Source organism: Nesoenas mayeri (genome assembly GCF_963082525.1).
Source record: "Nesoenas mayeri genome assembly, chromosome: 3".
NCBI classification, from domain to species: domain Eukaryota; kingdom Metazoa; phylum Chordata; class Aves; order Columbiformes; family Columbidae; genus Nesoenas; species Nesoenas mayeri.
Window position 1 is genome coordinate 114,157,557 of NC_137544.1, and position 18,535 is coordinate 114,176,091.

Sequence of the window (18,535 nt, forward strand, 5' to 3'; positions counted from 1 at the left end):
CCATTCAGTTTTCACTTCCTGTAAGTAAAATTGTAATATTGACCCAACTCCATTTGTCATAGTATGGAACAGATACTAAACAACTCATTGGGAAAAATATGCACCATGAAGATGTTAAGGTATTCTTAATCTTTCCACAATGTTTTATTCTACTTAGTCCTGTTCTCCCCCTCAGTATGGAAGTTTACAAGCCCAAGAAGCATTATTCAACTTCACCAACCCATGACATACATATTAGCATTTTAATTACTATTGGCTATTCTCAGCTGTTAAAGGCACACATTTTGCTGAAAAGCCATGTTCCAATGCAGCACCAAATAATTACTGCAGTAAACTATTCAGAAACAATTTAAATCTAAACCCTTAATTCATTTCCATTGTATCTTCAAATACTGCAATCAACTTTCTCTGACCTTTGTGAACCCCTTTTTGTAGTCATGGAACACGTCATGCATGCAAGCAATGATTTCACAGATGTATTTGTAACTTCTTGTTGGCTTTTAGACTGTTGAGTTGGTGGCAAAAAACCAAATAATACTATACTTAAGATATTGGATACACACTTTAAAGATCTGGAAGTACAGAATGGTTGTAGCAACAGTGTTTTGGAAGAGATTGCAATAAACCAATAGATTGAAATGCTGTTCACAAAGAAAATACTTATCAAATTTTAAACAACAGTACAGCACATTAAATGAGATGTGTGGATGCACTACATAATGCATTTATTTTGTGATATAGTAACATGTCATTATATAGATTCTTTGAGTTTGCATCTGCTAGCAGAAAGGTGGTTTGTTTTTAACGTCACGGCCTTGTGATAAGAGCCCTGGCCAGATACCCCAGAAAACTGCACCAAAAAGAAGTTCCAGTCTCATGTTCTTCTTGATTTCACTGTACATATTCAGCTGCACCACCTTTTATTTACTGCCCACGTCACATACAGTAAATGGTTCTGGTCACCTAACTGTGCACACAAGAAACACAGTCACCGTTTCAACAGCGCATTTTTCTGAAGTCAAGAAATAATAGAAATAAACCGCCACGAATCTATTCTGTTTTATTTTAAAACTATCATGTCAGAGTCTAAAATACATGGGCATCATATACTATCAGGTACATTATTTTAACTAATTCTATATTCTTCCCAAAGCATATGTCAATCAATATATTTCATGTCTTTCAAAAGGGTTTAACTCAAAGGCAGTTTTCCAGTCTCTAAATTTTCTGTTAGGCTTAGAGATTTGCCAAAAAAAAAAAAAATAGACTCCAAATGTCTTGAATAGCTCCTGAGGAAGTTTTTCTAGCATACAATTTACTTGTATTAAAAACAAGAAGGCAGAGCTGAATACACACAGTTTCTATAATGAAAGTGAAGTTAACCCCAAAGATGGGCTTACACATCCAAGTCTGGATCCTGTCACAGCTCTGTGAATAGCAAAAAGCTTTGTTGTTGTATTGGTATTTTCTAAAGTGTTGGCAGCTTGGGAAGGGACAGTATTTTGAAGCCCCACATTTTGTGCCATCACTGGATTCCCGGATCCAGTGAATGGTGAAATGTCCATGACCTTCAATGTCTGTCAGCTCAGCACACCAGAGCCCTGCATTTCTTATTCAAAGCCAAACCAAACTTGTCCCAAACAAATGCAAACTTGTGTAGCACACCAGGCTCCATGTTAATCCAAAGTCACTGGCTCACACTGTCCATTCCTCTCAACATCCTACTAACAAAAACACCTAAACAATATATTCTCACTACTGCCACTGCTTGTGTTGTAACATTAAACAGACCCCACTCAAGATTTAAGGCTGGAAATTGCACAGACAAATAACAAAGGCAAGGCCAGCTCCACAAAACAGAGACTTTTCTTCAGGCAGGGAACAAGAGGGAGACAGGAAAAAGCAGAGAGAGACCAGGGAGTGATGATGCAGTCAAGAGAACAGACGTCAGCGATAAAGCAGAAACTTCACTAACGCCAGTTCAGCAGTTTGCGGGCAGCAGAGTGAAGGCTGGACATGGTGAGCTGTCTCAACAGGTTTTTGTAAACTTACTGAACTTCCATGTGGTTACAAGTATTTTTGAGGAATAAAAGCTCATTTTATTGCCTTACCCCAACCTTACCCCACATACCATGCTCAGCAATATGAAAACAATATGTGAGTGGAAACAACTTCAAGAAGAGGAATCAGCCACCCCCAAGCCAGTTACGATCACTGTCCAACCTTGACTCAGACCCACTGACCATGTGGACTCCACAGTCCCCAGTGGCACCAGGACAGCAGAGCACCGGCACTTTTATTTTAGGAAAACTCTATGTGAATTTGCAGAGCGCTGTATTATCAGTCTATTATCTTGCAGTGCATTCATTTGTATTTCCTCTAACAGAAATACTTTCAGCTTACCCTGTAATTTTAGTTATACACTATTTCTATAAAAGACACATGAATGTTTGAGTTTTATGTCACTTTGATAGTCTGTTATTTTATTATGTGCAGCTAGTGGTGCTTTTTCATATAATACACCTATACAAAACTTCCAATAGTCTCTAATGTTGATGGAGTTTTTTCTTCCTCCCTGAAGCCATCTTTCTAGTTACTAATAGAAACAATAGATCAATTGAGCTTAGCTTTTACATCATGCTGGATAGAACAGCATTTGCTCCAGTAGCAAACTGTTTGAAATATTTACTATTCCATACTCAATAGCGTTGTGATATTTTACATTTGAACTCTATTGCACATCACAAATACAATATACATGCACAGTCCAAATATAAGCCTGCAACAGCACACTTACTATTATGAATTTAAACTCAGAAACTGGGAAATTCTTCAGCATATGTTTAATATATTCTGCAGTGAAGGGGACTACTGTGTCAAACTAACTGACAGCTTAAGTATCTGAGTGACTCCAGGCCTCATTATTTTTTTATATCAGAGAATTATTTTTATTTTTATTATAGAAACTAACTCCTATGCAATAATCATGATATCTCAAAGATCAGCTCAGTGCTTTACAGTTGGAGTCACTGTTGGTCAGCTATGCAAAACCCAGCTGAAGAGGGTTTTTTGTGAGCAGCACATCTCCATCAACCCTTGCTGCGCATACAGAGAGTCTACAAAGGCCAGGGACAACAAGGAACTGGCCTCCCCCAGATTCAGATTTCAAAAAGCAATCACAGGGAATTTAGCAATCATTACTTGCAGTGACAACAGCCATGCTATCTGTACAGTAGAGTCATGAATCAAATTTGCTGCTTCACTGAATTTCCAGCTTTTTTTTTTTGACGTTATCACAAACACAATGTCATGGCCTGAAGAGGAGTTTATCCCCTGTGCTCTGGATGCACAGCATTACCCCCTTACTTCTGTCAGCAGCACAAGGGTGGCAAAATAATTCCTTAAGTAGTGGGTAAACATTTTTTCCTCACTTATCAAACACCTAAATCTCTTCTTTGGAGCCCTGTTGATTTCTTCTTTGGAATGATGGAGATGATACACCACCTATTTCCTCCAATTAGTTACTCTTGTCCTACCAGCTGTGTGACCCTTTCTCTTTGCACATGTAAACTGTAGGTTCAATTCCACCTTCCGATGAACTGACTCTAACCGCATCTAATTTTTTTTTTAATAGTGTGCTGTAATCTGTGCTGCTTTTTCCTTTTCATTTTCTCAGATAACCCTACTCATGAACTTGTACATTTAAATAACCATCCACCACCCTGCAGAGCGTCTAAATATCATAAAAGCAAAATGCTTCATTTAAGGGTTGAATTCTCGCAATAAGGCAACATATATCGGATCAATTATCACAAGATCTAACACATACAGCTGACTAAAGCTTCCTCAATAATTTTCTTATAATGCTTGCCAACTGGCTTAATTATGAATTTAAAAATACAAATTACTAGGAGAGGGTCCTGAGCTGTATCTTAAAGCAAAACAAATATAGTTCAAGATGATATCCACCTGAGAAAGTTATTCATACAAGAAACCAGCCTCTCTCTGTGAACTGGAACAGATTCTTGGAAACCCTTCCTCAGATCCACTGGATCAAGTATAAGATGACTTAACACCAGAAAGAGATAAACCAGGGATCCATTCGTAGAAAACACTGCTTGTTTTCTGCACAATATGCTTCATTTTGTCAGGATGATTTATGACAAAATGTCTTTGGTTCCTGTTTGGTGAACAAGCTGGCAATGCAGCTTCATTCATCAGTGTGTAGGTTTGAGGGTGGTTGGGTTTTTTTCTGCATTGGAAAGAAGACATTTCCCCTAATGAGTTTTCCTTGGCTGTTCAATATTTATTACAGGTACTTAAGCAGAGCTTTTATTACTTAATGTTCCATTTCCTTCTAAAAGCATAACACCGATGCTCATGTAATGCTGCCCAATAGTCTCATAAAATTTTTGGCAGCTCCGAACTTTTTCTGGGCATAATCCTACCAGCAAGCGAGCCCCACGATAGCATATATTAGGGCAAAATGCTAAACAGGCTTTGCAGAGGAGTTTGTCTATCATCTACAGCATGAATAAAAGCCCTGAAAATGTGAAGGGCTTTTTATCCTGCCATTTCCTCTTGTCTCTCTGTCCTACTAAGCACATCCAAACATCCCTGCAGAGCAAAGAACTAAATAGGAGACCTGAAGTCTCTCCCCAGAATTGAAACTGCATGGCAAGTTTTGGGTATTACAGTCACTTTATATAAGGTTTATCCCCACATAATTTGAAAGCTCTGTATAGATCTGGGGTCACTGCTGTGGAGAACTGCATGGAAATTTGCAGATGACACCAAGCTGACACACATGAGGAATGGGATGCTGTCCAGAGGGACCTGGACAAGCTCGAGAAGTGGGCCCATGTGAACATCATGAGGTTCAACAAGGCCAAGTGCAAGGTCCTGCACCTGGGTCAAGGCAACCCCCAGTATCAATACAGGCTGGGGATGAAGGGATGGAGAACAGCCCTGCAGAGGACTTAAGGGTGCTGGTGGATAAAACATTGGACATGAGCCAGCAATGTACACTTGCAGCCCAGAAGGCCAATTGTATCCTGGGCCGCACCAAAAGAAGCATGGCCAGCAGGTCAAGGGAGGTGATTCTGCCCCTCTGCTCTGGTGAGACCCACCTGCAGTCCTGTGTCCAGCTCTGGAGCCCTCGGTACATGGACTTGCTGGAGATGAGCCACAGGAGGCCACAGAAACGATCAGAGGGCTGGAACAGCTCTGCTGTGAGGACAGGCTGAGACAGTTGCGGTTGTTCAGCCTGGAGGCTCCACCTTTAACCCACCTCAGACCTGTCTGCCAGAAAGGGCATGAAAAGTTTGCATCCATGACACCGCCGTTGCTAAGGGCTGCTGATTGTGATGCGGCGGCGCTCTTCCCAAGCTGCTGGCCCTGTCCCCCGTCAAACATGATCATGGATGAAGCTTGGAAACCCCCTGCCTGGCATCACAAGGCACATATGCTTTCACAGGTCACAAGCCAGTCACATTAAGGAGGTATGGGAGGGATCTGAGGCAAAGATGGATATGGAAGATTTCGATTGATTTAATTAAAAGCTTAGATCCTCTGCATTTACAGCCCTCTTTTTTCCCCTTGTCCCATGGCACAAGCAGTTTGGGAGTACCATTAACCAGGGGCACCTAGAGACTATATGTTGAAGCAGCTACGCATCTGCCCTCCTCGAGCTCCTGTACCAGCACAGACGTCAGCCAAGTCTCCCTTTCTAATCCCTTTCTGCAACATAACAACTGCCATCACTGGGATGTTTATTTCAAAGAAGTCATCATCTAAGTGCAAAGCTCGCTCACTCTCAGTGGAAGATTTTCACTTCACCTCCCCCCTTCCACACAGATATATATTTATTCCCCCAACATCAACACAGATGCACTCACATACAGATATCAGTAGTGGGACTCAGCTCTTCTCTGTATATTAGAGCTTCTTCCTTGAGTGGGATTAATCTTGGCAGCTGTCTGACAGGAGAGACTGTGTGGGAGGAAAATGGTTTTATCTAAAACTTGAAAGAAAGCAAAATAATCTTCGAGAGAACAAACTGTGTTTCAACTCTTGCTCCTTCAGTGGAAGACTATTTACTAACAGAAAACACCCAACAACGGCAAAAATACAAAAGCATTGCTCTGAAAGGTAACATAACAACCATGCATTTTTTTCTTTCCTTTTACTTATGTGGCCACTTTTCAAAACATTTATTAATAATACAGCTGAGTCTCTCCACAGGAGGCCAGAATCTGAGTCAGTTCAGGAAAATTAAAATGAAGCAAATGCCATGGTTTTCTTTCAGCTGTGGTGGAGCAGGAAAGGACTCTGCTTCCCAACCTGCCTCTGCTGTTCTTTCAGAGACAAGACACCTAAAAAACAAGGCAGTATGAAGTATTTCTGATTTACTTTTTCCAGATCAATTACACTCATGAAACATACCACTGTTCCACATAATTAAAACCAAACTCTGCTCTTACAGAAGCTTTATTTGCCTTTGTTCACAGGAAAGCCTCCCTTGGAAAAGGTCACCTAGATCTAAGGTTGCGTTGTGACCTGCACTTAGATGTCAACATGAACACCCTGTTTCCAGTCTCTCCAGTCTATCCTGGTGCTTCTGCACAGCCTCTTCACCTCACAGGCTGGCTTGATGCCCAAATCACTCCACCTCTTTTCTGACTCTGGGCTCTTGCTTCAGCCTGTCCCACTTATCTCTCTGCACCTTCACGCTGATGTCTGGTCCCATCCCACCATAGTTCCTCTATGGATTTATGTCACCCAGGGCCCTTGTCCCCACTGTCACTTCCTCCCAGCTACCTGTGACCATGGGTCATGGCAAGGACTGTCTCCCTGCCTGCAGCTCCAGGGCAAAGTCGAGCAGCCACTTGAGCTTCCCAATTCAAACCACGCCTGACCATTTGGTCTGAGAAATTTCAGGTGAAACCATTAACAAAAAAGGCAGATGAAAATGCAATTTCACATGTAGAATTGCTGAATATCTTTCTGCTCTGTCTCACCTCATTAAAAATTCCAGCTTTAACGTGTAAAAAATGTTAAAGGGGCTTTATTTCCTCCCCAAAATCTGGTGGCACCGAAGGTACATATCGTAAAGTAACAAAATACAAGTGCACCCGGAAATCACGGACACACACACACACATTTCTGTGTAAACGTCTCCTGGAAGGTTCTCTGTACCTCAGAGAATGTAGTTTAAATAACTAAACAGATCCCCTTTGAAGCAGATCAATTCACTATGGCATTTGCCATCCTGATGGTGAGAAGCCCAGGGAGTACGGTACTGTCAGCAAAAGCCACGGTGCTTCCTGCACCGTGTTTTTCTGGAATGGTTCAATTGCACAACAAACTGTGTGACACTGTTACACACGCTTTCACCTGCTGCCAGCACTGCTGCAGGCTTCAGCAATGCTCATGTGTTAAATAATGTCAAATCAATCATATTTGAGGCTGTTCATCAGCACAAAGATTGAGTTCTTGCTGGATCTCTAGGAAGGCATCTTAATAATACTCCATTCCCAGCCTCTTGACAGTGGATGATGTTTATCACACAGCCACTGTATATGTTTAGCATATCTTCAAATTACTTTGGTGAAAACATCCAGTAAATTTTACACAGCAAAGCTTTTTCGAGCATTTTAAAAGACATGCAGAGCATGAAGATGATGCAGTAACCTATTTGCGTAGTGTTCTGCCATCTATCTCCACGGACTCTTGAAAAACTGACATGGTTCCTCAAGGGACTTAATTGATTAAAGAACATTAATTAATTGAGTGAACATCTGTGCTGGTTTTCAACTAATAATTAAAATTAGCTAGGAATTGTAATCTCCTTAAAAGTGAAAAGTAACTGCAGCTCACTTTCTCACAACATTTGGGTAGGGCTAAGAAAAACAGCATTTACTGTAAAGGTTCCTGAGAGATTTGTAGGGCCCTGTGGTGGAAGTTTTCTCCCTGGCTCGCCTGACAACAGGAAGATTTTATTCTTGGCTTCATGTGTTTACATATTAACCATGACAGCACTGACATTTGTTGCTAAGTAAAATCAAATGTAAATGGCCTAGAAAGCTGCCATTAAATGTAGAAATTATTTTTGGAGTTTGAAATTAAGTACTGTCAACACAACTCATGTTTCCACTTATAAGCAAATATGACTGGAATTTTAATGACTTCCCCAAATCCCACATATAAAAGAAAGAAGGCAATAAGAGTAACATTTTAATTGCTTTCAAACTGTATTACAAAAGGCAACTGGCCTACATGGTATCGTAAGAGCTCAAGGACTATCCAAGAGGACAGAGTAAGTAGGAGGGCTAGATAAGAAAATGTCACATTACATGTGGAAATGAAATGTCGTAACCCATGAGGTCAGCATACACCCAGGATCATCCTTTTCCTCACATGGAAGATATTCTTTCTTATTTAAACACAGGACTTTATTCACTGGGATCAGAGGAGGGTGCCAAGGAGAGTCATGTCATTGCTGTGCAGCACCAGGAAGAACTGGAGATTAACAGCAAAAATGAGATTTAATTGCATGTGACAGACGCCACCTAAGAGCACAGAGACCACAAATATCAGATGACTGCAAAAGAGAGCACCTCTGAACAAGAAGGTAGATTCATTTAAGCTGTTCTTAATAGCACTGCAGACAGTCTAGAGGGAATCAATGCAAGAGTCAGTCTGGAATTAGTGCAGGAGTGCTCAGCCACGTGATGCTGAGGCTACAACGAGAACTGGTGGATTCATACAAATATCACAGATATTTGTAAAATCTTCAGAGGCTTACAGAAATATTTCTTTCCGGTACAGAGTCACTTGCACAACGACTGGACTCAGTCCCTAGTTTGCAATGTGCTCACTCAGTTGTATGTTCTTCCTGAAATGCCTTTTAACAAGATTGGGTGGTTCAGGGAAATGAAAGTCACCTCTCTCAGGACACGTGCTCCATATCCACTAATTGTAAACAGTTTCTAAAAGGTTTATTTTCCGATCCCTGCTTGGTAAACAACATGAGGGAAGCCTGAGAATTTCTATTCAAGGCAGGTTGAATGGGTCTCATCCTCACAGCCCCTCACCTGTAGCTGGTACTAGCTTTAGAGAAGGCGGCAAGGAAGAGGGACCTTAGACCAGCAGCAGCCCCAGGGAACCTGCCAGCACTCCGCTCTCAGCATCTCAGGATGAAGTGATGGGGGAAGGCAGCACCGGGAACCTGTGTGGTTGACTCTCATGGCTCCCAGCCACAGGAGTGACCTGCCACAGGCATCCCAGCTGGACCTGGGCCCAGCACCACTTGAGATTTCTGCAGAAGTGGGAAAATTAAGCTGGGAATTCATCAGACCTTGCTTGCTCTAGTGTCACAACAACAATTATGATCTTATTTAACATATTTTTTTTATTCCTACTCCATTTTTCATTTTCATACGTGTTCCAATACAATATCTGGCAATAAAATTCTGTCTGGAATAAAACTGTTCCCTCCCCCTCTTTTTTGCTCACAGTGCAGAGAGTTTAAAGCCTACTGAAGGATTAAAAAATAATGTTTGCTGTCATCATATCATTCCTATCTACTTTGGGCAGCAAATACTCTTTTTGTGCTACCTGGCCCCACTCCAGCCCAATATTACACCATTGTAAGACATTTCCCTCCTGTCCGAGGGATTTATGCTTCTGAAAACTGAGCACAACATTTGCAGACTGCGAGCATCAGCCTCTAAAAGAAATACTGAGGTTTGACAGCATACATTCTCAGCATCTGGGGTGTATGCCATTCCCTGAGAAAAAGCGCCGTTGTGACTGCAGAGAAAATCACAAGGTGTTCTGCCCTGGATGACCCATGGACTTGAAGGACATTTTGGGGGGACAACTGCAGGATGTATCCTGGACAGCCCCTCCCCACATAAGAGACAGAGTGCACTGAGATGTCCTGGAGAATATGGCACTGCTGAGCCTTACTGGAGAGAGGACACATCTTAGAGAATGCAAGAATATTTGTAGTAGTGAAAAACAATAAAAGCTAAGGCTGTCTGAGAGATCTGTGCACACAGCACAAGCACTGGCACCAAGCTTGAAAAGAGCACAGGGAAAAAGAAGCAGCCGTAACCACAGATTTGCTCATCACTCTGATCTCATAAAAACAGTCTATGTGACAAAGAAAACATGAGACAGGCACATAATGATGAAACACTTACCCTGGAATCCTTTTCCAGATGAAGCTTGTGTTGAAGACTGCGTCTCCTCCTGGCCTTGGCAATGCCATTGTGATAAAAGAAGTAGCCAGTATCTAAAAAAGGGAGCTGAGGAAGAGAGAGAAAAAAACCATCATGGAGCTATTGGCTATTAATAAGGATGACACAGAAAACTTCTGCCTGTGAAGTGACTCAGGCAACTAGAACAAGACTTGTGAACAGTTACGCCAAAGGGCTCAAATCACTCTTGATAACGTCACTTCTAAGTTACTTTTGAAAAGTGTGCCCAGCAGCACTGAAGTTATTTCCTACAGGTTTACAATGTGTAACTTCACTTGTACATACTCGGTACAATTTTCGCCTTATGTTTAGGGTCAACAGTGCAAATTTTTCTGAAGGGCTTCCTAAATCACATCAGGATTATTTCCAATTTCCTGACAAAGCCAGAATAAAATAACAAAATGAACTGCTAATGATTTGAAGCTACCTCAAACCATCCTTCAGCAATAAGGCGTCACAGAAGTGCTTTCCTGAGCTATTATAACGCACCCAAGTCGATGCCGTAAGCAGTAAGGCAGAAAGTCGATTGATTTCCACTTTCTGAAAAATACAGCATTTGAAATTTCTTCTGAATGCCGGGAAATGGAACATAAGAATAATATTAAGCAAGCAGACAGTTCACAGTGTGTGGGTGGGAAGAGTCTTGTACGGCTTCATTGTCTAAGACATTTTGGCAGCAAGCAAACACCTCCCAAAGGCTTTCCAGCCCCACCTCAGGCAGGTGCCAGGGAAGGAAGATCCACATCCATCATTAAATGCATTTCTGTCCCCAGGATCAGCAGAGAGTGACTGGAAGGCCAGTTGACATTTAGCTTTGAGAAGGCTAAAACATATGGTGTTAGAACTGCATCCCACTTCCAGCAGGCAGTTAGAAAGTGCCATTTGCATCTCAAGTTCAACAGGTTTTTCCCCAATCCAAACTAATAGGGAGATTCTGGTTGGACGTTCAAATCTAAGCAAGTAACTGCATTTTTAAATTCAGCTTTTCTTTGTAAAAGTTGGGGAAAAAAAAATGGGCTTTCATTGGGAATTTATAGGTTAATTCTGTGAACATTTCAACTTCAAAGGTTAGACTACCCTGCATGTAAAATAACTACTTAAAAGAGATATTCCAGAACAGCCGTGACAGCCCTGTTCCTCTCCTTTTTATTACCTTTACTTCATGATAACATGAACCTCTTAGCAGGAGTTGAAGATTCTTTACTGAAAAACTGACATCTAGACAGAATATTCACTGTGAAAAGCTGGGTTGAATAAGGGTAGCAGGATCTTGCTGCTATAAAACAAAGATTCTTTACCTGCTCACAGGTATAAACAGTTCACAAATATAATTTTCCTTCTATGAAATTATCTCCTGTTTCATTAAATCTATCACTGTATCTGGTGCAGTTCTGCAAATGTATTTTGGCATACATGTGCAGTGGGGTGGGAATGGAAGATTCACAGTGAGTTCTCGAAATTCAAAATTTGGTTACATTTCATAAAGTAGTATGTGAGCGGTTTGTTGGGGTTTTTTTGTTGTTTGTTTGTCTTTCTACAAAGCCCTTTTTTATGTTAATTGAAGCATTTAATATCAATGAAATCAAAGCATTTCATTTTCTCTTTTAAAATTCCATTGTGTATGATAGATAATACATAAATGCAAAGTAACTTAAAAAAAATCAAAGCATTTTGTTTTGATAAAAAGGCCTCTTTTGAAGTGTACATAAAAGGTTAAAGAGATTTCATCAAAATCATCATGGTCCCTTGGAGCTGCTTTGCAGGGCTAACTGGAGCGCTCTTCTGGACAAGTAATGAGAATATTTTGCATGGACTCCATATACACAAGAGCTGAGGTAGAAGGAGAAATGAGGTTACAAAAGCTCATGGCAGCGGCCACCAAAGTCTCCTGTGCTTCACATCCATCCTCAGAGCCACAGCTCTTAAGACTGAAATTCTGTCATCTTTACCAACTAGATAATAAGGTATTTCCATAATCCAGAAACAGCCCTTCCCCTATATTGGATACATCACTCTAAGCCTCAAAACATGCAGAAAAAAAATATCTAAATAGCCAGATCAGTTATAGCTTGAAATCCATTTCACCATGCTAACCATTACCATTCATCGCAAGCTGTGGTCCAATTACCCCTCTGATTCAGCAAAATCAGTCTATTTTTCTTCTTTTAATTTCAGTATCAACCGTTCAAATCAATTCCAGTCAAATATTGATCTTGATACTCTTGCATTAAGGAAGACTCAGCAATTTTAAGGCTGTCTGGCAACATATAACATGCATTCACTGTTTATTTCCTGTGTAGCTTTAGTTTCTAGGGCCACTTAAAATGAAGCAATATATTATATAGGAAACTTTTAAAGCTGGTGTATTCAAATCTAACCATAATCAAAAGCAATATAAGTTAGTATAACCAGATTTATTGACAAAATAATGAAGAAGTTTGACCGAGACTATTCCATTCTTCCCACAGCTATCCCAGGAACCTCTGAGGAACTCGGATATTTCACAGTTCGCAGGGTTTTCACACTCATTCAATGAGACAGGAAGGCAGCTAAGTGAGGAAATACCTGAGATATGTCATGATCAAACGCCATGGACTGTGAATAACAAATAGTAGAAAACAGGCAACCTGCAGGACCTAAACCCTTCAGTAAATCCTTAAAATTAATGAACGTACACGCAGGAGAAGTCAGACAGCAGCAAAGGGCCTAAAATGTCACATGGTTTTCTGAGGATTTTGCATTGAGATCTGTGAATGCCACAAGCAACCACTGAAGTGCTCTGGTTCTGATGAACTCCTGCTATTGAGTCAATAAGTGCTCGGCAGCAACCGACGGGCAGGATGCAGGGAGCGCCCAGCAGGGCTGACGTTCCCGCTATTGGCTTCTTTGACTTGGAATCAGAGCAAAACAGCAAAATGAACAGTGCATGTAATGAAGGGAAATGAAAACAGAAGGGCTCCTGTACATAAAAACAACTCCAAAGTGTCACCAGCAATTGCTACTCCGTAATACTCCCATTGTAAAGCTGGAATTGTATTTGAGTAAAATTCCTATTTCAGCAGCAGCAGGCTCTGCTTGTGTAATAACATGGAGAAATAACACACTCAGCCTGGTGGTTCAGGTTCTTTCTGTAAGACAGATGCAAAGCTTCCTGCCCTCAGAGAAAAATTAGCAGTTATGTAAGATAACTGATTACTGGAAAGCACTTGAATATTCAAGTGAGGAGGATTACTTACAGATAGAAAATGGTCTAGCATTGCCTTGATGTTTAAACATGGTTCAATACAAAGTAGGACTCCGAGAATCTCAGGAATTACAGGCACTTTGTTACTTGCAATATTTGTATAAAATTAAACACATAAACACAACACAGCAAGTAGAAAAGCTTATATATCCACCTGTCTCCTTCAGATTCGCAGCCTCCTTGTGGTTATTAACAACACTACCTAAAGTAAAGATGAAATCCTGTTTAACCACCTTCCTGAAAAGGATGTGGACCAGAACATAGCTTAAAAATTCAGTGTTCAACTAAACCGAGGGGAAAAACAAACACACACTTTAAATGGAAGAGGTCTATTTAGAAAGCAAAATGACAGGGATGTACCATTTGGTATAGAAGGAAACAGGGAACACTCCATATCATGCACAGTTTTAGCACCGATACCTCCAACTCTGAGGTAGCTTGGCTGTTCTCAGGCTACTGCTCCACCAGAGAAGTCCAGGTGTAATTACTATTGAAACAAAAATAAGTTAAATCCATGGCTCCCAGTCTTTCTGCACTCTTCTTCTTACATCTGACTATCTTTCCCCAGCAAGAGAAAATAGCAAGAAGTTTACTCTCTGCTGCCGTAGGTGCTGCCTCCTGGAAGAAGGGCTGTAAATAGGCAGCTACAATTTTCCCCTGCCAGGTGCTGCTTCCAGACGGTCATTCTGTTGTGTTGGAAAGGGAGAGGGAAGGAAAAATAACCAAAAGGACATGATCCACTGCTGAGCCCTCAACCACTCATCTGCTCCAGGAAAGAAAGATCAGGCATAAGGCAGCCTGGATGAGGCAGCATACAAGGCTCCCATCCCATTCCGTCTACTTGGCAGAGAAAAATCAAACTGCACTTCTTATTTGGTCTTGCCTTGGACAATATACATGGTGGTACCAGATGTAGTTTTACCTGTCTGAAAGCAAAGGACAAAGTACAAAGTGTTGCAGGGTTTAAAGAAAATAACCCACAAAAAGACTAAATTCAGACACTGTTCCTCATTCTAAAACAGCACCACTGGGGCCACCTTCAGCAGAGCTAACACTGAAAGCAACCATAAACGCATCAGTGTCATTTGACCAGGAGAGCCCATCTGTAGCAAAACAAAGCAGAAATAAATGCTAAAATAAATAAAGTATTAATAATAATAATAATAAAAATAAAGGTTGAACAAAGCTGCCAGTGGCATCAGTACTTCACCTGGCTCACAGTGCGAGGTCCAGCATTTTCGGTCTGTCATTAGTTTTAAAAGGTAACAAATGCAACACAAAAATAAAGAGGAACCTTGGTTCCCAGGCTGATCTTTAACATTAAATGTTCCTGACTCCTTACCTTTAATATTAAATTTTCCTGACTTGCTTCAGGGCTCTACTCGTTCTACATACATCTCACAAGCAAATTAAGGTGCCCACAGAAAACTTCAGCACAGATTGATTTGCCCCCTCCTTTTTTAACATGACTGATCTCTGCCCAATCAGCCTGCCATGTTGGGTCATGTAACACAGCATCCGTACACTACACTGCTTTCTTTTGTGCAGGATTTCCAAGGGTTTCTCCCTGATACTGTAATATTCCAAAACCAGCTTACTTGAACCTATTGTTAAGGTTCCTCTCCCAAGTCACCAACAAAGACAACAGTCCATAACAACCTCATTTTGAGCAAAATAATTTTAAAATACAAGCAAAGGCTCATTTATAACAAGTTACCCCAGGGTCAACTTCTTTGACCATCACCAAAATCAGCATAAATGGATCTGTCGGCGAACAATTCATAGAAATGAGATTCATCCAGCCAGGCTGATAAAGACCCTCTTCAGGGCTCCTCACTTGCCTTAGCGTGAAAGTGTGGCCAGGCACACAAGGGTTCAAACAAACATCAGTGCTAAAGAAACCCTTTGTCTGCTCTGAGGAAAAGAAACCAATACCCAGCCCCCAAGCTAAAAACAAAACAAAACAAAAAGTAAACAACTATTTAAATATAACACAAAGCATCTCTCCCCCACAGAGCACAGCTCCTGACTTTAAAAGGGGCCATAAATCTGCACAGGTGAGCTCTTTCATCCCATTACTGCTCAGTAATTACACCAACAAAATATATGACCTAAACCTGGCACGAGTAAATGTATTTGGACCCTTCACAGGCCCCACAAGCCTCGCTCCTTCAGTTACCATTATAGCTGAAGCACAACAAAGTGCCTCCCAGCAGAAATTAGAAACCTTTTAGAAACCTTTTCATACCAGTTTCACCAAATGCACTGAAGACGCTTATAAATATTCAATATGAATTTTTAAACTCTCTTTCTCTCATTTTCCCTCACCCCAATTAGCATTAGAAATCGTTTTACTTTTACATACACAGATGGGAGCCAAGTCTGAAGTCAAAGGCGCTCACTCACTATAGCAATGAGGGCCATGTAAGAGTAGAGCCAGCTAGAAACACAAGCAGCCCCAGGCCTCCAAATAACACAGAACAAAGCACCAATAAGAAAGAATTAATTCAACTGTTGGTGGAGAAATGTGAAATAGCACAGAGGACTAAAGCTGTGCCAGAGCTTACCCAACATGCAATCCAATCCACTGCGTCCCCATGGCCCCAGGCAAGGATTTCACACTTTCTCATTAGTGTGCTATAATTACTCTGAAGGCTCAGCAGAAGGATTTCAGGTGGAGCGAGAGATCTGCACAAGCTCCAAGCAGCCCTGAAGACTCGCACAGCCTGGGCCAGGTCTGACTTATGACTCACTCCTCCTGGCTCGTTTCTCATTGCACCTGTGTCTTATTTAGCTGCCTCCACCAAAGCCTAATCTGCTTATCTTGGCAAACCTGGCAGGTGGAGGTGTTTGACACAGCTTTAACTGTCCCAAAATGTAAATGTCACATTAAAACATCATTAGAAGATGATCCTTGTGAAATCAACTGACTAACAAACAGTACAACATTTTTCCTACAAAATAATTCAGAAATGCCTGACTTGGATGCTTACGTATGTTTTCAGCTCTGTTTCATGTGCATATCCAACCAACTTTTAAGGGAATCAGCAACAGGTGGTGGTAATAAGGACTGTGACAACTTGGTTGAGAGCTCATTGATCTGCTCTTTCTTCCTTTCTTCCAGAAGTCAATGGAAATATTGTCATACGCATGGCAAAAAGTCTACCTATTATCATTTTTTAAGATATAGGTTAGCCTGTAAGAAGATTACAACCCTGCTTTAAAAGTTCTAATAAGTCTTCCTCAAGCCAGCAGAAGTAGTTTCCAATGGTTTCTGAAGGGTTCTCTCACCTCCACAGTGAAATGTCTTTTAGTCTAGAAACAGTAAAACATCAATGTGTCAACCCAAGACTTTGCAGAATATATACCTTTGGATATTAATTTATCCAAAAGGATAAAATAAAGCCTTTTGTCTAGTCCCTCTTGCATGCAGCACCACAAGGTTAAACAGTCTTCCTACAGCTGGACATGAGAGGTTTAGTAAATACAAGGAATCAACAGAACCAGATGTGGGCTGCTGTTACACTTAAGTGTCCAGCCTGTCCATGTGGAATTCGTCTGAGCTCCACATACAATTCATGACCAAAAAAAGAGGCACTCTGAGACCATTATTTATCTGAGCTATTTTCAGCGACCATGTTAAAGTGAGCAGAGCTGAGCACCTGGGAAGAGGAGCACAACTGTCCAGAGTCAGGTGGATCAATTCTGATGTTAAATGCCTATCTCTTATTTTCTCATCAGTTTTGTTCTTACATTATCACACATAGTGCTTCCAGTTGCTTACAAAACACTGGTCCATTGGTTTGGTTTTACACTTGCAGTATTTGTAATTTGATTTGCGAGTGAATGAAACATAAAGGTTTAACGTTCTACTGTATTTATATCACTATTAAGTTTGTCATTGAAGAGCTTCATCCTGCAAGCATGGAACAGTCATATAAGTCATCAGCGACAAGATTGTGGATTTGCTGATAGGTGTCTCGGTGAACTGAAGAAGCCATTTGAGGCTTTTAAAAGGATTATTCTAGTTTATGTGAATGGATCTGTGCATTTCAGACAGTTTTACTTGTTACTTCCCAGTAACTATAAAACCCACTATTGATTCGACCAGGTGCCCTGTTGAAAGCACTATACTTTCCAGATTTGCAAAAGAGAATGAACTTGCATTGGACTGCCTGGATTAATCCAGATCGTCATTGCCTAGAGTAGATGATTGCTACTGTTTGGCTGACAGTGAAGGCTTAGCAATCATCATGATGTCCTCTTACATAGATGTGGAGGATCCTGCAAGAAAAGCATGTCAGCCAAGCCCCGGGCATCAGGACGAACCCTGGAGCTCAGCACCCAGAAAGTCACTGGGAGCATCTAACAGTTGTGTTGTCACTTTTAGCAGCCACAAATGGCCACTGGGAAAATGAGATGGCCCCTTCCAATCATTCAGCTGTGCACCTCCATAACAACCACACACATCATTTAGAATAATGAAGTAAATATGATTCCATCAGAAGCTGAATCAACTACATTTTCTTAAAACAGGTGTCAGTAGCACAAAATAGCACAAATAATAACAACCACCAACCGAAAACCAACACACACCACTCCCCTCCAATAAAACCCCCAAACAAACAAACAACAAAACTCACAAACAACCAACCAAAACAAAACAAAAGACAAACAGAAATTAGACTCCAGACATGCTCTAGGCACACTTCCTCCTAGGCTTAAATTTCCTAACTTGTTCATGTTAGTAGTGACCTCAAGGAATTATTGGCCCTTAACCATGCAATGTAAATAACATCACAGCCAAAAAGCCAGTCAGTGCTTGACCCAGTTAACTAACTTATGTAGTGATTTAGCCCGTGACAGTCAGTGCTTTAAGAATACAAGGAAAAAAAGAATGGTGCCCCAAAAGTGGTTTTGCCAGTTCTACATTTTATGACCAAAGGCAAACAAAACTTTTGCTATTCATGCCTGTCTCCTGCTTAGAGCAACGGGGCTCTTCTGGGTATCCTGCTACTCTTTCAAG

General features: G+C 41.0%; 1 protein-coding gene across 1 annotated transcript in view; it reads right to left on the reverse strand.

Moving 5' to 3' along the window:
• Positions 1-18,535, reverse strand: part of PCSK2 (proprotein convertase subtilisin/kexin type 2) — a gene marked incomplete at both ends in the record, with an annotated part of 102,328 nt that overhangs the window by 70,207 nt on the left and 13,586 nt on the right. Inside the window, one exon of the mRNA XM_080342327.1 lies at positions 10,209-10,313. Within this exon, the coding sequence (XP_080198453.1) occupies positions 10,209-10,313 (105 nt within the window). The remainder of the gene's footprint in view (positions 1-10,208; positions 10,314-18,535) is intronic.